At 30.7% G+C, this 27,817-nt stretch overlaps 2 protein-coding genes across 2 annotated transcripts in view; one reads left to right on the plus strand and one right to left on the minus strand.

Annotated features, from left to right (window-relative positions):
- The window catches only part of Gp210 (nucleoporin 210), a 49,695-nt gene that overhangs the window by 17,627 nt on the left and 4,251 nt on the right, over positions 1 to 27,817 (plus strand). Inside the window, exons 14-25 of the mRNA XM_074124289.1 lie at positions 16,961 to 17,118; positions 17,868 to 18,082; positions 20,387 to 20,471; positions 21,064 to 21,235; positions 21,431 to 21,711; positions 21,877 to 22,107; positions 23,219 to 23,437; positions 24,430 to 24,612; positions 24,870 to 25,016; positions 25,837 to 26,052; positions 26,266 to 26,518; positions 27,378 to 27,607. Coding sequence (XP_073980390.1) covers positions 16,961 to 17,118; positions 17,868 to 18,082; positions 20,387 to 20,471; positions 21,064 to 21,235; positions 21,431 to 21,711; positions 21,877 to 22,107; positions 23,219 to 23,437; positions 24,430 to 24,612; positions 24,870 to 25,016; positions 25,837 to 26,052; positions 26,266 to 26,518; positions 27,378 to 27,607 — 2,390 coding nt within the window. The remainder of the gene's footprint in view (positions 1 to 16,960; positions 17,119 to 17,867; positions 18,083 to 20,386; positions 20,472 to 21,063; positions 21,236 to 21,430; positions 21,712 to 21,876; positions 22,108 to 23,218; positions 23,438 to 24,429; positions 24,613 to 24,869; positions 25,017 to 25,836; positions 26,053 to 26,265; positions 26,519 to 27,377; positions 27,608 to 27,817) is intronic.
- Positions 23,517 to 27,817, minus strand: part of LOC141452318 (uncharacterized) — a 34,004-nt gene continuing 29,703 nt past the window's right edge. The window contains exon 2 of the mRNA XM_074124331.1: positions 23,517 to 23,544. The gene's annotated coding sequence lies outside the window, so the exon portion shown is untranslated. The remainder of the gene's footprint in view (positions 23,545 to 27,817) is intronic.

Below are 27,817 nucleotides of genomic sequence, written 5' to 3' on the forward strand. Positions count from 1 at the left end.
GCTTAGTCCGATTTTGATAAAATTCAGCTCGAATAAGTGGTTAAAGCTCCTCTACGTTGCTGATGCTCTTGCACCTACTAAGAGGAAGTACTGCAATCGTTTAAATTATCAATGAGTGAACCGATTTAAATCAATGAATTGTCGTTCGATTAAAAAATCTTTGCCTCTTTGCCTTTTAGGGAGAAGTACTGCAATCGTAGTTTATTTTTCTTACTCCTCTTAAAAGGAAGTACTGAAATCGCAGTTTAATTTTGCTATTTACGTACAAATACCTTCCTATGTTATTCAAAACGCTTTTTCAAAAAAATTGTTATTGAGGATGGTTTGGGGGAACGCAACTATAATCATTCTTTAAAAAGATCTCTCCAGTGGTAGTTACGGTTCCGACTTAACACCTTATCAGATTATAATGATAGAATTGCTTATTCCAAATTTTAAAAAAATCTGTAAAGAAGATATGTAACTTTGTAAAATAGACAAAAAGGAAAATCTATCCAAAAGGTACAAAAATCTCCTTAACAAAAACTTACAGTTTCAAATGTTAAGTATAAGGGTTGATTAAACGCCAAAAGGTACACAAATCAGCGTGTACCCAACATTTCATTAATACATCATTAATAGTCAAGTAATTCTACTGCATTAATTTTCGTTAATAAGTTATTTTTTAGAATTTATTAGATGTCACAGACCCTTATGCTGGCCACTTCATTTATAATATTTTTTGTTATAATTATGATAAATCACATATATATGTACATGCATGTTAAAGTAGAACAAGACAAAGTTAGAGTAGGCTACTGTCTTGAATTCGTCTTACCGAAATATTCGTGAGCACAAATAACACACAGTTAATAACAAGTAGATCATTCAACAACAATTATTGATTTCTCAATTGTAATTTTATTTAGTCCCCCTAATTTTACTTATAGTAAAATGCTGGAATAATTAGCTGTCCTAAAAATATGTATATCTACATATATATGAACAAGCATGTTAAAGTAGAAAAATACAAAGTTAGAGTAGGCTACTATCTTGAATTCGTCTTACCGATATTACATATATACAACATTGTGGGATGAATACCTAGATTGAGAATGTAATTGAAACTATATTATTTGCGATAAAGCCAGATAATTATTATCTATTATTATAAACGTTTGACTACTTCATAAAATAACAATTGCTTTAATCAAAGAATGAACTTAAACCGACGATTTTTATTTAAAAATAAAAATAAATAAATGAAATAAACAAAATCATTGATGTAAGTTTTTTATAAAAAAAAGTTTTGAATTTTTTAGCCTCATAATTTTTTTTTATTTTTTGTAACGTTTTTCTTTTTAACCTGTAATTAATAGTTTGATTGTTATAAATAACTAGATATTACAGTCAATCTACAGTGCTACTTGAACATATTATATTTTGTAGACGAAAATGGCCAGCATAAGGGTCTGTGACATCTAATAAATTCTAAAAAATAACTTATTAACGAAAATTAATGCAGTAGAATTACTTGACTATTAATGAAGCATTAATGAAATGTTGGGTACACGCTGATTTGTGTACCTTTTGGCGTTTAATCAACCCTTATACTTAACATTTGAAACTGTAAGTTTTTGTTAAGGAGTCTATAATAGTAGTATCTTGGAATTTACTTTTTTAAACGCACTTATATTATTAAATATATTTAACGTAGATTTATTAATGCAAATGGGTTGGGTTTGCGGTACTGGGGAATTTCGTCTTCCATCTACACCTAACAGTAAACCTAACAGTGATGTTGATGAAGTTTGAAATCGATCAGTTAATTTATCGAGCAGAGTGGTTTAAACATTTATCTAATAAAATAATTAATAGTTCTTTATAGCAAAGTTATAATGATTGACTTAGGCGAAACAGGAAAATTCGATGATTAGGACACACATTTAAATTTAAATAACATTTTTTGATACTTTTTAATAATTTTTTTTATAGCGCCGGTTCACGCTTTAAAAAGTCATAAAATCATACAGTCCATTTGATAGTTGCATTTGACGGAAATACTTCTAATGTTCTTACCTTTAACTGGTTTTTTTCATTCGTCCTTATATTATTCACCAATGAAAGTATTCGAATTTTTTAAAACTTCGCGTCGACTTTACAAAATAAGGCACAAAACGCCTATTTTAGAAAAGAAATAAAGTTAGAGGACAGAGCAGTGAAATGAAATACTGTCCTCTATAAATGAAATGTATTGCTGATTTAGGTACCTTTATTAGTTTAATCAACCCTTATGCTTTTTTTAAAGTTTAAGTTAAGGAGATAAGGGTTGACCATCAAAAACTGCACGAAGAAGCGTAACGTTAAAAAACACCCAACTTTGACAATTTTTTTCTATTTTTCTATAAAAGATAAAATTCCCAAATTTTCTTTAAATCTTACTCCAAACCCTCCTTTATAACTGTAATTTTTTTGCAACCACCCAGATCTAATAGGTTTCGAGAAAAAAGTTGCCGAAAATGAGCAAAAACGGCTTTTCAAAAAATGTTCTTGTTCTTGTTCTTGTTCTTGTTGTTGTTGTTGTTGTTGTTACCTTTTTTGTAAACAACGTAGCGCCTAAACGCGTGAACCGATTTTCATGAATGAGGTGTCATTCGATTCAATATTTTATGTAGATGTGCCTTTTGGAGGTCCCGACGCTGTACATGGAATGGGAGAGGAGTTAGCCCCCTTTATGTAAGGCCCCCTCCAAAATTATTATTACTAATTACTCTGTAAATCTTGGCCCGATTTTGATAAAATTTGGTAGGATGATAGGGTTAGGGCTCCCCTACGTAACATTAAAGCGGCGATCAGCTCTTACACTTGTTAAGGGGAAGTATAGCAATCGTTTCAAATTATCGACACGTGAACCGATTTTTATGAATGAAGTGTCATTCGAATCGAAATTTTATACAAATTTGCACTTTAAAAGTCTCGGCACCGTGACTTTTAAGGAGGGGAGTTTGCCCCCCCCCCCAAATAAGGCCCTTTCTAAAACTATTATTACCAATATTTCTATAACGCTTAGTCCGATTTTGATAAAATTCAGCTCGAATAAGTGGTTAAAGCTCCTCTACGTTGCTGATGCTCTTGCACCTACTAAGAGGAAGTACTGCAATCGTTTAAATTATCAATGAGTGAACCGATTTAAATCAATGAATTGTCGTTCGATTAAAAAATCTTTGCCTCTTTGCCTTTTAGGGAGAAGTACTGCAATCGTAGTTTATTTTTCTTACTCCTCTTAAAAGGAAGTACTGAAATCGCAGTTTAATTTTGCTATTTACGTACAAATACCTTCCTATGTTATTCAAAACGCTTTTTCAAAAAAATTGTTATTGAGGATGGTTTGGGGGAACGCAACTATAATCATTCTTTAAAAAGATCTCTCCAGTGGTAGTTACGGTTCCGACTTAACACCTTATCAGATTATAATGATAGAATTGCTTATTCCAAATTTTAAAAAAATCTGTAAAGAAGATATGTAACTTTGTAAAATAGACAAAAAGGAAAATCTATCCAAAAGGTACAAAAATCTCCTTAACAAAAACTTACAGTTTCAAATGTTAAGTATAAGGGTTGATTAAACGCCAAAAGGTACACAAATCAGCGTGTACCCAACATTTCATTAATACATCATTAATAGTCAAGTAATTCTACTGCATTAATTTTCGTTAATAAGTTATTTTTTAGAATTTATTAGATGTCACAGACCCTTATGCTGGCCACTTCATTTATAATATTTTTTGTTATAATTATGATAAATCACATATATATGTACATGCATGTTAAAGTAGAACAAGACAAAGTTAGAGTAGGCTACTGTCTTGAATTCGTCTTACCGAAATATTCGTGAGCACAAATAACACACAGTTAATAACAAGTAGATCATTCAACAACAATTATTGATTTCTCAATTGTAATTTTATTTAGTCCCCCTAATTTTACTTATAGTAAAATGCTGGAATAATTAGCTGTCCTAAAAATATGTATATCTACATATATATGAACAAGCATGTTAAAGTAGAAAAATACAAAGTTAGAGTAGGCTACTATCTTGAATTCGTCTTACCGATATTACATATATACAACATTGTGGGATGAATACCTAGATTGAGAATGTAATTGAAACTATATTATTTGCGATAAAGCCAGATAATTATTATCTATTATTATAAACGTTTGACTACTTCATAAAATAACAATTGCTTTAATCAAAGAATGAACTTAAACCGACGATTTTTATTTAAAAATAAAAATAAATAAATGAAATAAACAAAATCATTGATGTAAGTTTTTTATAAAAAAAAGTTTTGAATTTTTTAGCCTCATAATTTTTTTTTATTTTTTGTAACGTTTTTCTTTTTAACCTGTAATTAATAGTTTGATTGTTATAAATAACTAGATATTACAGTCAATCTACAGTGCTACTTGAACATATTATATTTTGTAGACGAAAATGGCCAGCATAAGGGTCTGTGACATCTAATAAATTCTAAAAAATAACTTATTAACGAAAATTAATGCAGTAGAATTACTTGACTATTAATGAAGCATTAATGAAATGTTGGGTACACGCTGATTTGTGTACCTTTTGGCGTTTAATCAACCCTTATACTTAACATTTGAAACTGTAAGTTTTTGTTAAGGAGTCTATAATAGTAGTATCTTGGAATTTACTTTTTTAAACGCACTTATATTATTAAATATATTTAACGTAGATTTATTAATGCAAATGGGTTGGGTTTGCGGTACTGGGGAATTTCGTCTTCCATCTACACCTAACAGTAAACCTAACAGTGATGTTGATGAAGTTTGAAATCGATCAGTTAATTTATCGAGCAGAGTGGTTTAAACATTTATCTAATAAAATAATTAATAGTTCTTTATAGCAAAGTTATAATGATTGACTTAGGCGAAACAGGAAAATTCGATGATTAGGACACACATTTAAATTTAAATAACATTTTTTGATACTTTTTAATAATTTTTTTTATAGCGCCGGTTCACGCTTTAAAAAGTCATAAAATCATACAGTCCATTTGATAGTTGCATTTGACGGAAATACTTCTAATGTTCTTACCTTTAACTGGGTTTTTTCATTCGTCCTTATATTATTCACCAATGAAAGTATTCGAATTTTTTAAAACTTCGCGTCGACTTTACAAAATAAGGCACAAAACGCCTATTTTAGAAAAGAAATAAAGTTAGAGGACAGAGCAGTGAAATGAAATACTGTCCTCTATAAATGAAATGTATTGCTGATTTAGGTACCTTTATTAGTTTAATCAACCCTTATGCTTTTTTTAAAGTTTAAGTTAAGGAGATAAGGGTTGACCATCAAAAACTGCACGAAGAAGCGTAACGTTAAAAAACACCCAACTTTGACAATTTTTTTCTATTTTTCTATAAAAGATAAAATTCCCAAATTTTCTTTAAATCTTACTCCAAACCCTCCTTTATAACTGTAATTTTTTTGCAACCACCCAGATCTAATAGGTTTCGAGAAAAAAGTTGCCGAAAATGAGCAAAAACGACTTTTCAAAAAATGTTCTTGTTCTTGTTCTTGTTCTTGTTGTTGTTGTTGTTGTTGTTACCTTTTTTGTAAACAACGTAGCGCCTAAACGCGTGAACCGATTTTCATGAATGAGGTGTCATTCGATTCAATATTTTATGTAGATGTGCCTTTTGGAGGTCCCGACGCTGTACATGGAATGGGAGAGGAGTTAGCCCCCTTTATGTAAGGCCCCCTCCAAAATTATTATTACTAATTACTCTGTAAATCTTGGCCCGATTTTGATAAAATTTGGTAGGATGATAGGGTTAGGGCTCCCCTACGTAACATTAAAGCGGCGATCAGCTCTTACACTTGTTAAGGGGAAGTATAGCAATCGTTTCAAATTATCGACACGTGAACCGATTTTTATGAATGAAGTGTCATTCGAATCGAAATTTTATACAAATTTGCACTTTAAAAGTCTCGGCACCGTGACTTTTAAGGAGGGGAGTTTGCCCCCCCCCCCAAATAAGGCCCTTTCTAAAACTATTATTACCAATATTTCTATAACGCTTAGTCCGATTTTGATAAAATTCAGCTCGAATAAGTGGTTAAAGCTCCTCTACGTTGCTGATGCTCTTGCACCTACTAAGAGGAAGTACTGCAATCGTTTAAATTATCAATGAGTGAACCGATTTAAATCAATGAATTGTCGTTCGATTAAAAAATCTTTGCCTCTTTGCCTTTTAGGGAGAAGTACTGCAATCGTAGTTTATTTTTCTTACTCCTCTTAAAAGGAAGTACTGAAATCGCAGTTTAATTTTGCTATTTACGTACAAATACCTTCCTATGTTATTCAAAACGCTTTTTCAAAAAAATTGTTATTGAGGATGGTTTGGGGGAACGCAACTATAATCATTCTTTAAAAAGATCTCTCCAGTGGTAGTTACGGTTCCGACTTAACACCTTATCAGATTATAATGATAGAATTGCTTATTCCAAATTTTAAAAAAATCTGTAAAGAAGATATGTAACTTTGTAAAATAGACAAAAAGGAAAATCTATCCAAAAGGTACAAAAATCTCCTTAACAAAAACTTACAGTTTCAAATGTTAAGTATAAGGGTTGATTAAACGCCAAAAGGTACACAAATCAGCGTGTACCCAACATTTCATTAATACATCATTAATAGTCAAGTAATTCTACTGCATTAATTTTCGTTAATAAGTTATTTTTTAGAATTTATTAGATGTCACAGACCCTTATGCTGGCCACTTCATTTATAATATTTTTTGTTATAATTATGATAAATCACATATATATGTACATGCATGTTAAAGTAGAACAAGACAAAGTTAGAGTAGGCTACTGTCTTGAATTCGTCTTACCGAAATATTCGTGAGCACAAATAACACACAGTTAATAACAAGTAGATCATTCAACAACAATTATTGATTTCTCAATTGTAATTTTATTTAGTCCCCCTAATTTTACTTATAGTAAAATGCTGGAATAATTAGCTGTCCTAAAAATATGTATATCTACATATATATGAACAAGCATGTTAAAGTAGAAAAATACAAAGTTAGAGTAGGCTACTATCTTGAATTCGTCTTACCGATATTACATATATACAACATTGTGGGATGAATACCTAGATTGAGAATGTAATTGAAACTATATTATTTGCGATAAAGCCAGATAATTATTATCTATTATTATAAACGTTTGACTACTTCATAAAATAACAATTGCTTTAATCAAAGAATGAACTTAAACCGACGATTTTTATTTAAAAATAAAAATAAATAAATGAAATAAACAAAATCATTGATGTAAGTTTTTTATAAAAAAAAGTTTTGAATTTTTTAGCCTCATAATTTTTTTTTATTTTTTGTAACGTTTTTCTTTTTAACCTGTAATTAATAGTTTGATTGTTATAAATAACTAGATATTACAGTCAATCTACAGTGCTACTTGAACATATTATATTTTGTAGACGAAAATGGCCAGCATAAGGGTCTGTGACATCTAATAAATTCTAAAAAATAACTTATTAACGAAAATTAATGCAGTAGAATTACTTGACTATTAATGAAGCATTAATGAAATGTTGGGTACACGCTGATTTGTGTACCTTTTGGCGTTTAATCAACCCTTATACTTAACATTTGAAACTGTAAGTTTTTGTTAAGGAGTCTATAATAGTAGTATCTTGGAATTTACTTTTTTAAACGCACTTATATTATTAAATATATTTAACGTAGATTTATTAATGCAAATGGGTTGGGTTTGCGGTACTGGGGAATTTCGTCTTCCATCTACACCTAACAGTAAACCTAACAGTGATGTTGATGAAGTTTGAAATCGATCAGTTAATTTATCGAGCAGAGTGGTTTAAACATTTATCTAATAAAATAATTAATAGTTCTTTATAGCAAAGTTATAATGATTGACTTAGGCGAAACAGGAAAATTCGATGATTAGGACACACATTTAAATTTAAATAACATTTTTTGATACTTTTTAATAATTTTTTTTATAGCGCCGGTTCACGCTTTAAAAAGTCATAAAATCATACAGTCCATTTGATAGTTGCATTTGACGGAAATACTTCTAATGTTCTTACCTTTAACTGGGTTTTTTCATTCGTCCTTATATTATTCACCAATGAAAGTATTCGAATTTTTTAAAACTTCGCGTCGACTTTACAAAATAAGGCACAAAACGCCTATTTTAGAAAAGAAATAAAGTTAGAGGACAGAGCAGTGAAATGAAATACTGTCCTCTATAAATGAAATGTATTGCTGATTTAGGTACCTTTATTAGTTTAATCAACCCTTATGCTTTTTTTAAAGTTTAAGTTAAGGAGATAAGGGTTGACCATCAAAAACTGCACGAAGAAGCGTAACGTTAAAAAACACCCAACTTTGACAATTTTTTTCTATTTTTCTATAAAAGATAAAATTCCCAAATTTTCTTTAAATCTTACTCCAAACCCTCCTTTATAACTGTAATTTTTTTGCAACCACCCAGATCTAATAGGTTTCGAGAAAAAAGTTGCCGAAAATGAGCAAAAACGACTTTTCAAAAAATGTTCTTGTTCTTGTTCTTGTTCTTGTTGTTGTTGTTGTTGTTGTTACCTTTTTTGTAAACAACGTAGCGCCTAAACGCGTGAACCGATTTTCATGAATGAGGTGTCATTCGATTCAATATTTTATGTAGATGTGCCTTTTGGAGGTCCCGACGCTGTACATGGAATGGGAGAGGAGTTAGCCCCCTTTATGTAAGGCCCCCTCCAAAATTATTATTACTAATTACTCTGTAAATCTTGGCCCGATTTTGATAAAATTTGGTAGGATGATAGGGTTAGGGCTCCCCTACGTAACATTAAAGCGGCGATCAGCTCTTACACTTGTTAAGGGGAAGTATAGCAATCGTTTCAAATTATCGACACGTGAACCGATTTTTATGAATGAAGTGTCATTCGAATCGAAATTTTATACAAATTTGCACTTTAAAAGTCTCGGCACCGTGACTTTTAAGGAGGGGAGTTTGCCCCCCCCCCCAAATAAGGCCCTTTCTAAAACTATTATTACCAATATTTCTATAACGCTTAGTCCGATTTTGATAAAATTCAGCTCGAATAAGTGGTTAAAGCTCCTCTACGTTGCTGATGCTCTTGCACCTACTAAGAGGAAGTACTGCAATCGTTTAAATTATCAATGAGTGAACCGATTTAAATCAATGAATTGTCGTTCGATTAAAAAATCTTTGCCTCTTTGCCTTTTAGGGAGAAGTACTGCAATCGTAGTTTATTTTTCTTACTCCTCTTAAAAGGAAGTACTGAAATCGCAGTTTAATTTTGCTATTTACGTACAAATACCTTCCTATGTTATTCAAAACGCTTTTTCAAAAAAATTGTTATTGAGGATGGTTTGGGGGAACGCAACTATAATCATTCTTTAAAAAGATCTCTCCAGTGGTAGTTACGGTTCCGACTTAACACCTTATCAGATTATAATGATAGAATTGCTTATTCCAAATTTTAAAAAAATCTGTAAAGAAGATATGTAACTTTGTAAAATAGACAAAAAGGAAAATCTATCCAAAAGGTACAAAAATCTCCTTAACAAAAACTTACAGTTTCAAATGTTAAGTATAAGGGTTGATTAAACGCCAAAAGGTACACAAATCAGCGTGTACCCAACATTTCATTAATACATCATTAATAGTCAAGTAATTCTACTGCATTAATTTTCGTTAATAAGTTATTTTTTAGAATTTATTAGATGTCACAGACCCTTATGCTGGCCACTTCATTTATAATATTTTTTGTTATAATTATGATAAATCACATATATATGTACATGCATGTTAAAGTAGAACAAGACAAAGTTAGAGTAGGCTACTGTCTTGAATTCGTCTTACCGAAATATTCGTGAGCACAAATAACACACAGTTAATAACAAGTAGATCATTCAACAACAATTATTGATTTCTCAATTGTAATTTTATTTAGTCCCCCTAATTTTACTTATAGTAAAATGCTGGAATAATTAGCTGTCCTAAAAATATGTATATCTACATATATATGAACAAGCATGTTAAAGTAGAAAAATACAAAGTTAGAGTAGGCTACTATCTTGAATTCGTCTTACCGATATTACATATATACAACATTGTGGGATGAATACCTAGATTGAGAATGTAATTGAAACTATATTATTTGCGATAAAGCCAGATAATTATTATCTATTATTATAAACGTTTGACTACTTCATAAAATAACAATTGCTTTAATCAAAGAATGAACTTAAACCGACGATTTTTATTTAAAAATAAAAATAAATAAATGAAATAAACAAAATCATTGATGTAAGTTTTTTATAAAAAAAAGTTTTGAATTTTTTAGCCTCATAATTTTTTTTTATTTTTTGTAACGTTTTTCTTTTTAACCTGTAATTAATAGTTTGATTGTTATAAATAACTAGATATTACAGTCAATCTACAGTGCTACTTGAACATATTATATTTTGTAGACGAAAATGGCCAGCATAAGGGTCTGTGACATCTAATAAATTCTAAAAAATAACTTATTAACGAAAATTAATGCAGTAGAATTACTTGACTATTAATGAAGCATTAATGAAATGTTGGGTACACGCTGATTTGTGTACCTTTTGGCGTTTAATCAACCCTTATACTTAACATTTGAAACTGTAAGTTTTTGTTAAGGAGTCTATAATAGTAGTATCTTGGAATTTACTTTTTTAAACGCACTTATATTATTAAATATATTTAACGTAGATTTATTAATGCAAATGGGTTGGGTTTGCGGTACTGGGGAATTTCGTCTTCCATCTACACCTAACAGTAAACCTAACAGTGATGTTGATGAAGTTTGAAATCGATCAGTTAATTTATCGAGCAGAGTGGTTTAAACATTTATCTAATAAAATAATTAATAGTTCTTTATAGCAAAGTTATAATGATTGACTTAGGCGAAACAGGAAAATTCGATGATTAGGACACACATTTAAATTTAAATAACATTTTTTGATACTTTTTAATAATTTTTTTTATAGCGCCGGTTCACGCTTTAAAAAGTCATAAAATCATACAGTCCATTTGATAGTTGCATTTGACGGAAATACTTCTAATGTTCTTACCTTTAACTGGTTTTTTTCATTCGTCCTTATATTATTCACCAATGAAAGTATTCGAATTTTTTAAAACTTCGCGTCGACTTTACAAAATAAGGCACAAAACGCCTATTTTAGAAAAGAAATAAAGTTAGAGGACAGAGCAGTGAAATGAAATACTGTCCTCTATAAATGAAATGTATTGCTGATTTAGGTACCTTTATTAGTTTAATCAACCCTTATGCTTTTTTTAAAGTTTAAGTTAAGGAGATAAGGGTTGACCATCAAAAACTGCACGAAGAAGCGTAACGTTAAAAAACACCCAACTTTGACAATTTTTTTCTATTTTTCTATAAAAGATAAAATTCCCAAATTTTCTTTAAATCTTACTCCAAACCCTCCTTTATAACTGTAATTTTTTTGCAACCACCCAGATCTAATAGGTTTCGAGAAAAAAGTTGCCGAAAATGAGCAAAAACGGCTTTTCAAAAAATGTTCTTGTTCTTGTTCTTGTTCTTGTTGTTGTTGTTGTTGTTGTTACCTTTTTTGTAAACAACGTAGCGCCTAAACGCGTGAACCGATTTTCATGAATGAGGTGTCATTCGATTCAATATTTTATGTAGATGTGCCTTTTGGAGGTCCCGACGCTGTACATGGAATGGGAGAGGAGTTAGCCCCCTTTATGTAAGGCCCCCTCCAAAATTATTATTACTAATTACTCTGTAAATCTTGGCCCGATTTTGATAAAATTTGGTAGGATGATAGGGTTAGGGCTCCCCTACGTAACATTAAAGCGGCGATCAGCTCTTACACTTGTTAAGGGGAAGTATAGCAATCGTTTCAAATTATCGACACGTGAACCGATTTTTATGAATGAAGTGTCATTCGAATCGAAATTTTATACAAATTTGCACTTTAAAAGTCTCGGCACCGTGACTTTTAAGGAGGGGAGTTTGCCCCCCCCCCCAAATAAGGCCCTTTCTAAAACTATTATTACCAATATTTCTATAACGCTTAGTCCGATTTTGATAAAATTCAGCTCGAATAAGTGGTTAAAGCTCCTCTACGTTGCTGATGCTCTTGCACCTACTAAGAGGAAGTACTGCAATCGTTTAAATTATCAATGAGTGAACCGATTTAAATCAATGAATTGTCGTTCGATTAAAAAATCTTTGCCTCTTTGCCTTTTAGGGAGAAGTACTGCAATCGTAGTTTATTTTTCTTACTCCTCTTAAAAGGAAGTACTGAAATCGCAGTTTAATTTTGCTATTTACGTACAAATACCTTCCTATGTTATTCAAAACGCTTTTTCAAAAAAATTGTTATTGAGGATGGTTTGGGGGAACGCAACTATAATCATTCTTTAAAAAGATCTCTCCAGTGGTAGTTACGGTTCCGACTTAACACCTTATCAGATTATAATGATAGAATTGCTTATTCCAAATTTTAAAAAAATCTGTAAAGAAGATATGTAACTTTGTAAAATAGACAAAAAGGAAAATCTATCCAAAAGGTACAAAAATCTCCTTAACAAAAACTTACAGTTTCAAATGTTAAGTATAAGGGTTGATTAAACGCCAAAAGGTACACAAATCAGCGTGTACCCAACATTTCATTAATACATCATTAATAGTCAAGTAATTCTACTGCATTAATTTTCGTTAATAAGTTATTTTTTAGAATTTATTAGATGTCACAGACCCTTATGCTGGCCACTTCATTTATAATATTTTTTGTTATAATTATGATAAATCACATATATATGTACATGCATGTTAAAGTAGAACAAGACAAAGTTAGAGTAGGCTACTGTCTTGAATTCGTCTTACCGAAATATTCGTGAGCACAAATAACACACAGTTAATAACAAGTAGATCATTCAACAACAATTATTGATTTCTCAATTGTAATTTTATTTAGTCCCCCTAATTTTACTTATAGTAAAATGCTGGAATAATTAGCTGTCCTAAAAATATGTATATCTACATATATATGAACAAGCATGTTAAAGTAGAAAAATACAAAGTTAGAGTAGGCTACTATCTTGAATTCGTCTTACCGATATTACATATATACAACATTGTGGGATGAATACCTAGATTGAGAATGTAATTGAAACTATATTATTTGCGATAAAGCCAGATAATTATTATCTATTATTATAAACGTTTGACTACTTCATAAAATAACAATTGCTTTAATCAAAGAATGAACTTAAACCGACGATTTTTATTTAAAAATAAAAATAAATAAATGAAATAAACAAAATCATTGATGTAAGTTTTTTATAAAAAAAAGTTTTGAATTTTTTAGCCTCATAATTTTTTTTTATTTTTTGTAACGTTTTTCTTTTTAACCTGTAATTAATAGTTTGATTGTTATAAATAACTAGATATTACAGTCAATCTACAGTGCTACTTGAACATATTATATTTTGTAGACGAAAATGGCCAGCATAAGGGTCTGTGACATCTAATAAATTCTAAAAAATAACTTATTAACGAAAATTAATGCAGTAGAATTACTTGACTATTAATGAAGCATTAATGAAATGTTGGGTACACGCTGATTTGTGTACCTTTTGGCGTTTAATCAACCCTTATACTTAACATTTGAAACTGTAAGTTTTTGTTAAGGAGTCTATAATAGTAGTATCTTGGAATTTACTTTTTTAAACGCACTTATATTATTAAATATATTTAACGTAGATTTATTAATGCAAATGGGTTGGGTTTGCGGTACTGGGGAATTTCGTCTTCCATCTACACCTAACAGTAAACCTAACAGTGATGTTGATGAAGTTTGAAATCGATCAGTTAATTTATCGAGCAGAGTGGTTTAAACATTTATCTAATAAAATAATTAATAGTTCTTTATAGCAAAGTTATAATGATTGACTTAGGCGAAACAGGAAAATTCGATGATTAGGACACACATTTAAATTTAAATAACATTTTTTGATACTTTTTAATAATTTTTTTTATAGCGCCGGTTCACGCTTTAAAAAGTCATAAAATCATACAGTCCATTTGATAGTTGCATTTGACGGAAATACTTCTAATGTTCTTACCTTTAACTGGTTTTTTTCATTCGTCCTTATATTATTCACCAATGAAAGTATTCGAATTTTTTAAAACTTCGCGTCGACTTTACAAAATAAGGCACAAAACGCCTATTTTAGAAAAGAAATAAAGTTAGAGGACAGAGCAGTGAAATGAAATACTGTCCTCTATAAATGAAATGTATTGCTGATTTAGGTACCTTTATTAGTTTAATCAACCCTTATGCTTTTTTTAAAGTTTAAGTTAAGGAGATAAGGGTTGACCATCAAAAACTGCACGAAGAAGCGTAACGTTAAAAAACACCCAACTTTGACAATTTTTTTCTATTTTTCTATAAAAGATAAAATTCCCAAATTTTCTTTAAATCTTACTCCAAACCCTCCTTTATAACTGTAATTTTTTTGCAACCACCCAGATCTAATAGGTTTCGAGAAAAAAGTTGCCGAAAATGAGCAAAAACGGCTTTTCAAAAAATGTTCTTGTTCTTGTTCTTGTTCTTGTTGTTGTTGTTGTTGTTGTTACCTTTTTTGTAAACAACGTAGCGCCTAAACGCGTGAACCGATTTTCATGAATGAGGTGTCATTCGATTCAATATTTTATGTAGATGTGCCTTTTGGAGGTCCCGACGCTGTACATGGAATGGGAGAGGAGTTAGCCCCCTTTATGTAAGGCCCCCTCCAAAATTATTATTACTAATTACTCTGTAAATCTTGGCCCGATTTTGATAAAATTTGGTAGGATGATAGGGTTAGGGCTCCCCTACGTAACATTAAAGCGGCGATCAGCTCTTACACTTGTTAAGGGGAAGTATAGCAATCGTTTCAAATTATCGACACGTGAACCGATTTTTATGAATGAAGTGTCATTCGAATCGAAATTTTATACAAATTTGCACTTTAAAAGTCTCGGCACCGTGACTTTTAAGGAGGGGAGTTTGCCCCCCCCCCAAATAAGGCCCTTTCTAAAACTATTATTACCAATATTTCTATAACGCTTAGTCCGATTTTGATAAAATTCAGCTCGAATAAGTGGTTAAAGCTCCTCTACGTTGCTGATTTTCTTGCTCCTACTAAGAGGAAGTACTGCAATCGTTTAAATTATCAATGAGTGAACCGATTTAAATCAATGAATTGTTCGATTAAAAAATCTTTGCCTCTTTGCCTTTTAGGGAGAAGTACTGCAATCCTAGTTTATTTTTCTTACTCCTCTTAAAAGAAAGTACAGAAATCGCAGTTTAATTTTGCTATTTACGTACAAATACCTTCCTATGTTATTCAAAACGCTTTCTCAAAAAAATTGTTATTGAGGATGGTTTGGGGGCCGCAACTACAATCATTCTTTAAAAAGATCTCTCCAGTGGTAGTTAACACCTTATCAGGTTATAATGATAGAATAGCTTATTCCAAATTTTAAAAAAATCTGTAAAGCAGATATGTAACTTTGTAAAATAGACAAAAAGGAAAATCTATCCAAAAGGTACAAAAATCTCCTTAACAAAAACTTACAGTTTAAAATGTTAAGTATAAGGGTTGATTAAACGCCAAAAGGTACACAAATCAGCGAGTACCCAACATTTCATTAATACTTCATTAATATTTAAGTAATTCTACTGCATTAATTTTCATTAATAAGTTTTTTTTTTAGAATTTATTAGATATCACAGACCCTTATGCTGGCCACTTCATTTATATTATTTTTTTGTTATAATTATGATAAATCACAAATACGTACATGCATGTTAAAGTAAAGATAAAGTTAGAGTAGGCTACTGTCTTGAATTCGTCTTACCGAAATATTCGTGAGCACAAATAACACACAGTTAATAACAAGTAGATTATTAAACAATAATTATTCATTTCTCTATTGTAATTTAATTTAGTCCCCCTAATTTTACTTATAGTAAAATACTGGAATAATTAGCTGTCCTAAATATATGCATATCTTATTTACTTTATATTACATATATACAACATTGTGGGAAGAACACCTAGATGGAGAATGTAATTGAAGAAAACTATATTATTTGAGATAAAGCCAGATAATTATTACCTATTGTAATAAACGTTTGACTACTTCATACAATAACAATTACTTTAATCGAAGAATGAACTTAAACCGACGATTTTTATTTAAGAAATAAAAATAAATAAATAAAATAAACAAAATCTTTGATGTAAGTTGGTGTAAGCATTTTTTTAAACAAGGTTTTGAATTTTTTAGCCTCATATTTTTATTTTATTTTTTATAACGTTTTTCTTTTTAACCTGTAATTAATAGTTTGATTATTATAAATAACTAGATATTACAGTCAATCTACAGTGCTACTTGAACATATATTTTGTAGACGGAAATGGCCAGCATAAGGGTCTGTGATATCTAATAAATTCTAAAAAATAACTTATTAATGAAAATTAATGCAGTAGAATTACTTAAATATTAATGAAGTATCAATGAAATGTTGGGTACTCGCTGATTTGTGTACCTTTTGGCGTTTAATCAACCCTTATACTTAACATTTTAAACTGTAAGTTTTTGTTAATTAAAGTTTAAGTTAAGGAGATAAACCCCTAATGCGTTCTTCACTTTATACTTCTATAGAATACTGCTATTGTATTGTAGTCTACTTTTATATGAACAGTTGTTCATTTTCCCGCGATTAAAAAAAACTGTTATCCACTTATAAAAGGGATTTTAATTTAATCTAATTTCTTTTTTTATTAATTAAATTTGTTTTTCAGGTTTTTATAATATATCAGTAGAACCATCTCATATTGCAGAAGCAATTTATGACCCTATCGAAAAAACTGTTGTTCTATCCCCTTTATCAGATGGAGATGGAATTTTATCTGTCACAGATTATTGTATATCAAGATTTACTCTTTTGATATACTTCAAGGTATGAAAGTAACTTGGTTTGTTTCAATAATTCTACTTGATTGCACTTAAGAAATAAGATGTTTTAAAAATAGAAAACTGTCAGTCAGGAAAGTTATTGTAGTTTAGTTTTTCTTATGAGTTTGCAGTACCTGTTTTTCTTTTTCTCTTTTCAACGTTGAAGTGGTAATTTATTGAATAGTTTTCAAACTTAATCAACTTTGCCTCTGTCCAAAATCACTTTAAATCGAATGGGGGAAAGCCATAACTTGTAAGTGCTTGGCAAGCACTTCCTGCAGCAGTTTTCTGTGTTTTCGATGTTATTAATTTAGGCCTTTAGATTATGAAATCATCTGTGATAAATAATTATTTTCTTACATCTAAATATAGGAAGTATTTTTTCCCTTTCCATGAATTTACCAAGTTTTAGTTGTATAATTCTTCCTCTTTAATATTTTGGCCGTTGAATAAAAAGTAAGTGCATAGTTAGGACTCCCGAATTCGAAACCAGTTTACTGCTTTTAAATTCGTTTCTTCCTAGAAAAAGCCTCTACAACTTATGGTCTAGTGAGTTACAGTCTTGTCAATAATTTGGAAACCCTGCACGGTGGCCTGGTATCTCAGTATTGTTATCCTCGACGGAGCTATAATTACGTTTTTACTTCAGAAAGAGAAATTAATAAGAAGGGGAATTTTTCTAAGTTTATAATTATAATCTGTTGTTAGGGGATTAAATAAAATTATTTTTTATGTATGTATTTTTATTTTTAGGTTGTCAGCGTTGGATTTCTAAAAGTAGATATTCCCGAAAAAGTTGAACGAGGATCTAAATTTGAAGCTATTGTACAATTATTCTTTCGAGAAGATTTTCCGCTTAAATTTCCAGATTTGGATTTACAAGAAACTGAAATCTCATTAATGGTAAATTTGCCAAATATAGCGGAAATAATTCATACCAATGTTGACCGTAATGCTGACGTTGTTCGGTGAGTGGTTTATTTTATTTAGTTTTTCATTTTGAAATTAATTCAATTAATTCCATTGAGTTTATAGCGTTAAACTGAAAAATCATGAAATGATATTTTTCTGATTATTTCAGTACTAAACCTTTAATTCTAGGATTTTATAGTTTACTTTGTAGACTTGCTTTAATTTTCTTAACTGTCAGCTATGTATCTTCTAGATAGATTTTTCTAATCGCATCAGCTTGGACTCGGTTTTAAAAGTTTTAGTTCCCCCTCCTCACCAAATGATAGGAATTTTTCTGTTCACTACTCACGTCGTCGTATTTTAAATGAAATTAGCGTCCCAAGAAACAGTTACTCGTTTAATTTCTTCTCTTTTTTTCATTAAAGCTAATTCTGGTTAATTTGTCAGCCTTGTTGTTTCGATGCTTGCTTAAGTAGGCCCTTTCTTAGATTGTTGCAACCAATCCCTTGTCTTACTCCTCTCTTCTTTATGAATTCTGAATCAGTCTATCCATTTTAGCATGAATTTGCGAATTAGAGTTCATAGATTTCATAATTTTATTATTTAGGATGTTCATCTGGTTTTTACTGAGGCGATCTACGATAAGGATTTTATCCGTCATAGTAAGCATGTTTATATTATATGAGCCGTTTATTTTGAAAGTGGGGCAAGTCCATTTTTGAAAAAATGAAGATAATGGTAATTATAGATAAAACTTAGTATGAACCTTTTTACCTGTAAACAATTTAGAGTCAAAAAATTTCAGAATCCTAATATTTGGAGGATTGAAGTTTTAGCTCTTAACAATATTGTAAATATGGTTAATTTGAAAATGGTGCAAGTTCATCTTAAGTTAAAATTATTTGACCGTACAGCAAAATTTAACTCCGGTTGCTATATGGTGAAGCAAATGTGATGGTTTAATATCATGTCTGAAATGTAGGGTGTTTTTATCTATGTTTCTTTGATATTGGTAATCGGTGATTGTTCAATATTTCATAAAATTTATTATTATTTAATAATAATAAGTACATCTTAATTTTGTGATTCAATAATATCATCATCCGGAAATTTTAGTACTATTGGAAACACTCTGAAAAACTGTAAATTGTTTAACATTCGACTTATATTATCGGCTATCAAGTAAGCTGTGTTGTTTTGTGCTCGGTGTACGAAAAAGTTTCATTATTTGAAAATTAATAACGGATTGTGGTTTATTTTTTTAAAAAGAAAAAATGGCTGAAACCGATTACAACGGTAATTATAACTCTGATGCATCTGAAAGTGAATTTGGTAGGTAACAAAAATAAAATAAAAATACTTTTCTGGGTAATAACGCCATTTCAATAAAATCCTCATTTACAAGTAATTTTATTATTTTTATTATGTTTGTAGAAATAAGTCCCATGAGAATCGGTAATAAAGGAAGAATCTTGGAATCAGAATCTGAATACAAGGCAATTCGGACCAAAATGATTCAAAAAAAGAAGAAGAATAGTTGAACTATTGATTAGTATTTTGTTTGTATTGTTAAAAATACTGATACGACTGAAATATTATCCATTTAAATCAACGATTACAATAATTCATTAATTTTGAAAGTGCAAGTCCATTTAGTTATAATAAATCTTTATTTTTTTCTTAGCCAGCACTTGAAACACTATTGGATTATAAACTTACATTATCTAACACCACAAAATACAAAAAATATGTCTATTAATATTTACCAATATTTTTAAATTTATTGAACCGCAAAACCTTAAATATCTCGAAATAACAAAAAATGGACTTGCCCCACTTTCATAATAAACGGCACATATCTCGTACCGGTTTCAGACCTTGATCCATCATCAGAGGTAGATTAATCAGTTTAATGTAGACTTTTTTATTTCATTTATGTTTCCGGCTCGCACTGTATTGCCTGACTCGAAACCGGTCAATAAACTGGATACAATAAACATGCTTATTGATAATATAAAATTAATTTGTTAAAATAAACGATATTATCCAGCACTGCGAACTTAACCACATTTTTATTTTACCTATGATTGCCGTAGATATAATTGCTAAGCAAATTCATTTTCAGACACTACATTAAAATTATTGAGTGTATTTTTCTAAGTTTAAAATTTATAAGTAATTGTCTAACAAGTAATTACCATTTCAATTCTTCTTTCACGAGTTAAAATACCTGGATTGTGTTGTTAAAAATTAACTCAATTGTTGGACCTTCAATATCTTAATGAGATGACTATAATAATTTAAACTGCTGAAACATTCTTAGAAAATGTTAATGGAAAAATGAATCTAATTCCCTACAGATTTACTCTACGAGCCCTGGAAGTTGGAGAGACTTCAGTGGAAGCAAGGTGGAAAGAGATATTTAGTCAGCAGTACAGTTTACAGGTAATTAAAAATTTATTCACTTTCATTGGATGTTTCATATGGTATTATATATACATATATGATAACTTTCTAAAATGTTTGTATGTATGACTTTAACTTCTCTGAAAGTAAATATAATTTATTTATAAAGTTTATTTTCTTTTCGGATGGGTTTATCTTTTTCAATTTATGGTAATTTTTGGCATATTTAACTAAATATAACCTCACAACGTGCCTAAAAAATTACCTGAAGTAGTTTTAAATAAAAAATAAATAAATAATAGAAAATTACAGTTCAATGTCCGGTGAAGAACAGTGTTGTATATCCTGCGAGCATTTCCAGACACCTGGGAATGTAGTAAAAAAGGGTCCATTCGCTAAAGATTATAGAAGTTGACGTGCCCTAATTTTATATATAATTGAGATTTAAGTGCTAGGCAGTTCATTTCATTAATTTCATTAACACGGAGATCAAATTAACTTGTAACTTAAGGCTTATCTGCTTATCAGATTTCCCTGTTGTAAGAGAGGAAATTAAACTTAAATAAATGTGTTTTCCTTTCGTTTAGTAATGTAAATTTTTCTGAAAAAAAAACTTATTCTATTGCGATAGGTGTTTTCTCCTGTGAAACTATCACCAAAGCCTTTAGTACTAGCAGTAGGAGCTGAGATTCAGTTGACAGTTACTGGTGGACCTTCACCAGATCCTGGTTTACAATTTTCTTCGTCAGATACTGGAATTGGTATAATATCATCTTCTGCTGTCGTTAAAGGATTACATGTTGGTATGTGAGTTATTATTATTTAATTAACTAGTTATAAATTTCCATGTTTGCAAACTACGTTTAAAAACTACTTCAGACTAAAAAAATTATGGATTTATTATTTAAGAAATAAGCATTAATAAAACTCTAGTCCGTTTCATAATTTTGAGTACTCAATAACTAGAAACTGCTTTGTTCATTTTTATTTTTTTCTAGGTTCTGCAGTGATTACTGTCACTTCTTTTGCTAAACAAGGAAGTATTTGTAGTAAAGATAGTGTCGATTTGACGGTAGTATTACTTAGTGGAGTTCAAATCGTAGTGCCTATCTTGCAACTCGGAATAGGACGTTCAATGCCTGCTTGGCCATCTGGAATGCCTGCTTTTCTCAGTCCACTAGTACTTGGCTCTATTAATCCACCGCTTTCATTTAAATGGTCTGTGTCTCTACCAGGTGTTGTGCGTCTAAAAGATGTGTTACATTCAACTAACATAGAGGTATATGTTATACTGAAAGTGGAATTTTATATTTTATACTTGTAATGGTTGATAGTAATTTATATATTTTTGTGGTTTCAGTATTCTTCTCCCAATTTCCTTGAATATATTTAAACTTCCATATTTTAACATTCCTTGCGTTTTTGTTATTGTTTAAAATTCTAGATCACTAATGAAGACCGTTTGTCAATGCACATCCTGGCATTAAAACCTGGAAGGACCGCAATTTTCTTAACTGTTACTGGTCGAGGTCCAGATAGGAATCCCATTGCATTCAACTCTTCCGTTGAAATTGAAGTAATCGAAACTCTAGAATGGTACACACCACCTATTAGCCATGCTACTCTTCTTGTTGCTCCAAATACACATTTTACGGTCAAAACAAACAGAGACTGGGTATGTATTTCTTATCTATTTTTAAAAATTTATAATTGAAGAGAATTATTGACCCGGCATGAAAGTGTACTGTTTACACAGGTCCGTTCTAACACTCGAAATGGGTAAGGTGTCTGAATAGTTACCTCATATTATCTTTTCTGGGTTAAGAAGCAAATGGATATTGTTTTTAGTGGATATAGCAGTACGCAATACAGATAGAATCCCGAGACCCGAGACCTTACAGGGCCAGTTAGTTCAGCAGCTCCCAGGGGGCTACTAAATATTTTACCCTCGGGAACAAGTGTGGTCCTGTTGCTGCCTCCCTGTGTAGACACTTTACTAGACTTGCAGCACCTACCTTCCTACCTCTTCCCATGCTTTCCCTTCTTGTAACTCCCGTTTGCGATGGTCAGTGAAGTCCTCCGGTTTAAAGATTGATTTTTTTTATCTACACATTGTACTACCTTCAAGTGCCCATTTTTTTTCCTTTTCCCTCACAAGAGTTTTTGGGTCAGGTTTGAAACCACACATCGAAGATTATTTGGGTATCTCCTTATCATTTCCTGCAACTTTATTTTCCCAACAACTTCTGGTTTTTCTCTCTCTTGGTCCCCTTTTTAGCTCATTTTCTTTCTTAGTCCATCTACTCGATATTTTTCTGTTCGTTTATTTTAAAAAATAAAGTAAATTCCCAACAACTGTAAATATTTTAGTTTAAGGAAACCTCCATTCCTTAAATAAATAAACTTGGATTGGATGCTTTAGTTAAAACATAATGTTAAGCTAAAAAGCATTTCAATAAGCATTGTAAAACAAAAGCAGTAAAATAAAGCTGTTTTATTGTGTGACGTCGGCTCTTATTTTTCTCTCTCTCTTCCTCTCAGCATCCCTCCCTCACCATCCCTCTGAATTTGAGTGACGTCCCACAAGAATACCTCTCTGATCTGATCTGATCTCTCGGGTATCTATTTCATCAATTAAAAATTATTACATTTTAGAAAAGATATTTAGGTCGGCCCCGGGATCTCCGTGTGGGAATCTAGTTCGATAACCACTGTGCTAATCTCTTCCCTTATATTATTATATATAATTATTATTGTTATTATTATTATTATTATTATTATTACAGGAAGAAAGTATACTTTACCAAGATTTAACTGTGTCGGAAGCCAGTGGAACGTCATTTAGAAAGAAAACTAATACTGCTCTAGTTACTAAAGAGGACATTGTAGAAGTTGATCCAACAGGTACTGTAGCAGTTGGACCAAAACCTGGGTTGGCAATTATTATGGCCAAATCAGAGAGTCATGATACTCTTACTCAGCAGACGGTTGCCTTCATTCTACAGGTAATAAGAAAAAAGAAATTCCAGTCTAATATCAGTTAAAAAATTATCTATTGATGTAACAAAGCGAAATAATTATTACCTGATTGTTAGTTGGGTGCAAAGTCCGCCTGAAAAAGAGGCATTACTTCTTAATGTGATTTTTTTTTCTTTAACTTTTACTGTAATTGCAAGTAATTAAAAAGAGAAAAAGGAAACATCATAGTTTTTTTTAGAAAAGCTTGGACTATTGGTTTAATTGATGGTGTAGATTCTTCCTCATGAGAAAAGTACACTGCTTCTTAGTTAAATTCAAAATATCGTCGCAATGCCGAATCAATCTTTTGAAAAAGTTCAATTTAAAAAAATTTGAAGAGTTCTCTGATGGTTTACCGCCTCACCACTTCTTGGCTTGTCACTCTTCTGGTTTCAACGAGCACTACCGATACAGCAAGCACAAGTCCAGTCTCATCACCTGGAATATGTTAAAAATGTGATTAGGTCCGCAGTGCTGGAAATATCTTTGATTTTATCCGTCTTAGGGCATGTTTATTGTTTTCCTAATCGGTTTCTCCTCTGATGATAGATGAAAGTCCGATATCGATCCAATATACAATAAACATACGTCCTACTAAGATATAATCAAAGAAACCAGAATATGCTTCAGATTCCGTTACAAATAATAAATTTAGCCTTTCGCCCAAGGTTATCCATCCATCCGCCATTGACCACAAGCCTCCGTCCTTGAAAATTTATAAAAAAATTAACTATTTCGGTACAAATACCTACCTCAGAAGAGTGGTGGGTACAGATTGATAATGACATGCAAATCGTGCTTTAATAACTTGTTGACGAGGCCTAAAGCGCAGACGTCCACCTAGAGTTTTTTTCAGTGCACTTCCAGCCTCCGAAGAGGGTTCTCAAACAAGAGACATTCCCCGTGATTATGTATTTATTTATTTTTTGGTTTATACATATTTACTCTTGGTTTTTGTGCTAACTTCTCACTATTTTAGGTTAAACCAATTCACTACATAATGGCAAATGTAATTACGGAACTCGATGTATCAGGAGAAGCTTTGAATCATTTACCTCAAGGATTAAATCTTGTACTTAATATTACATATCATGATCAATATGGTACAGTATTCTATTCTGCACCTGCTTCTATCCATGGAAGAGCTAATCGCTTTGACAAGGTATACTTACTTTCTCATCAATTTGATATAGCTTCCATTTTGTTTTTTAAATGAATTATCGGAGCTATATTTCCAATGACTGTATTGCCATTGTATGATCTAGATCCTATACAGGTTATCCACTTAATTCAAACTTGGATATATTCTTGTTCGCAGAACAATCTTGAGCAAAATATGGACAGAACTTTGAGTGAACTCTGTCGCAGAAACAGGAACTTTAATTGAATTTACAACATGCATCTTTTGTTTCTTTTCAGATACATATTTCTCTCACTACCAATAACAGTTTAGACGTCAGCCTGCAGAGGAGTGGTTCGACGGTAATCAGTTTGTATGATGATTTAGCGCCCAGTATGAATGATTACATTAAACTTCCTGTCGGCAACCACATTCATCCAAATAAGGTTCTTTTATTTGATTGGATTTTATTTTTTTGCTTAATTATTTAACAGTTTCACAAGAATTAAATTATCCAAATTAAGAAATAACTAACGAAAATGCTTAGGTATATAATTGTGTGAATAGGTGACTTTATTTTTATCCCTGATTCTTCTTTATTTTGCATATTAAACATTATCACTAGATAATAAAGTAAGAAGGACAACTAAAGTTCTTTGATGGAAACACATTGGTAAAGTTTCGGATCATTTCATTAATAGGCGTGGAAGAAATCAGTCAAAACAAGTAAATCTTCATTTTGCTATTGTTTTTTAAATGGACAGTTTTGATAACCATTACAGAAGTAAGTTAAGCAACATAACATCGCTGCAGCTTTTGAAAAAAGTAGTAAAATTCCATTTTAACTGTTGTAATAATGATTACAACACTACCGGACGGTTGAAAATAATAAAGTAGGTTTTGAAAAAAGCAGTTGTGGTCTGCCCCATTTCTCTGTTGTAGAAATGCATCTAATTCTTAAAACATATAAGATTTTGAGCATATCTAACAAAGTAAAAAAAATAAATAATATCTAAAATATATTTGTTTAAGGCTTATTTCAAATACCAGTAGCATAAGAGGCTAAACCAAAAATACTATTAAAACATCATCAGGGTTAGAATTTAATATGATGCCGTTTAAATTAAGAATTTCTCGCTAGAATTGTAAGTTTTTGCAGGAATAGACGATTGCTTAGTAGCTTCAACATCAGAAGAAGAGCATAGACGGCTAGTTTTAAATTTCTTTCTATTTAGAAGAAACTTTTTTGTGTGTTCATTTATTTAGACTTGGATGTCTGTGGGTGAAATGATCTGCTTTTGGAGTCCTGTTGGAGGAGGTCAGGCAGGAATATGGACTGCAGATAGTGATGTAATATCTGTAACAACTTCTGGTCTGGTAGTTGGTAATCGTTTGGGGACGGCAGTATTAACTTTTTCATTCAACAAACCTCATGCGAATATTTTATCTTCCGTTGCCGTTGAAGTACTACCTGTTATAACGGTAACATTAATATTTTATGTTTTAACAGCGTTCTATTATTTATAACGTAACGATTTGACGATTTGAAAATTGTAATTTTATGTGAAACAATCTCATTCACTTATTGGAAACAATAAATTGGCAATGTAATCTTAATTATTGAAATTTTTATCCTCAGTTTTCTTGATATAATGTTTTATTTATTTATTTTTTCAATTCTCTTTATTTTTTTAGGTTCAATTTGGTTCAAATCTTCCGTCATTGACAAATTCAGAAATTGGTGCTACTTTTGTAGTACCAATTCGTTTGGTGAATGAAAGAGAACGTCGAGATACTGTTGGCTTGCGATCAGGAAAGTGCCATTCTGAAGATAAGATCGATACTACCACTTCACCTTTTTCTTGCGAACTACGTTTTAACTCTGTTTCCGTGCCATCATCAATTGACGATGTTTTCTCTGTTCGATATAAATTTGATACAAAAACTGGTTAGTTATCTAAGTAATTTATATGTAATCATAGTGGCAGCGGCTGGACATACAGAAATTTCCATATCACTGCAGTGTTGCGATTGATCATGCTGATAATGTATGTTCTAATATAATATTTTTAAAGAAGTCTTTTAAGTTATTAGTCTCTCTTTAAATCAGTTATATTATAATTCTCATGAAAATTGGTGTTTAATAATGTATTTGTACTACTCTATTTTCTGAAGAAGCAATAATTCTTGAAAACCTTAATCGCTATTAATCCATAAAATTTGATTGATAAGGTCCACAAAGAAGAAATCCAAATAATTATTATGTATATTATTAAAATATTTTAATAATATATTTATTTGAATAATTTAGGTTGTAAAAATATTGATTTTTTTATACCTCGGTATGCAGACGGACGAGGGCATTTATTATAAGTGATGTTTTGCCAGTGGCCAAGATCGCATTGTTGCGTTCTAATATTAGAATTTAACTTTTAAGATCTGTGGTCTCTAGCATTAATGGAATGTTATATTACTTGCTATGAATCAGCTTTCTACAAATCATTTTTTATCGTTTCAATTAAGTTTTCAATCCTGCGAGCAATCAATTTTTTTCTGGCCAGTTTAACATTTTTATGCCATTTTTCTTTTATTAGTTTTTTGAATGCAACTTATTGCTTCATAGGTCCTACTTTTTATAGGTTATCCTATTTCCTTTTTAAACAGTTAGGGAAATCGCCTGTAGCAAATTGTGACAATAATTTATTTATCTTTAATTATAGATTATCTACAATAGAATTTGGCCTACTTATTAAATCAATTTACTTTATAAATTATTAATACTTTTAGTAAAATAAAATTTTTTTTAGGTGAGATGGTGTGCGAAATAATGGTAGAAACAGGTCCAACTCATGAACAAAGCTTGTTGAATACAAATGTAACACTAAGAGTAACTGTTCCTCATGTAACTCCAGAATCTGCCGTATTACAATTCAATCCAGCATATTTCCTTCATGCTCATCATCTTTATTTAAGTCAGGATCTTCCGCAGACTTACCTTGTATTGACAGCTAACCCTCACATCATTCAGCAAATACAAGTTGGTGTTTTTTTTTTTTAAAAAAAAAAACAGTTTTAACGTGATAAGCAAGGAACCAAATATATATATTTTTATCATGCCCTTGTAATCTAATAATTATTTACTAAATATTTTTACTAAATAATTTAGTAAATATTAGATTAGATTATTACATTTTATTGTGAGACTATTTTTTCGTTATTTTTGGAAGTCTAGTCTCAATTTTAGAAT

Source organism: Rhodnius prolixus, unplaced genomic scaffold (assembly GCF_049639745.1).
Source record: "Rhodnius prolixus isolate KJV_2025 unplaced genomic scaffold, Rpr scaffold_3, whole genome shotgun sequence".
Classification (NCBI taxonomy): Eukaryota; Metazoa; Arthropoda; class Insecta; order Hemiptera; family Reduviidae; genus Rhodnius; species Rhodnius prolixus.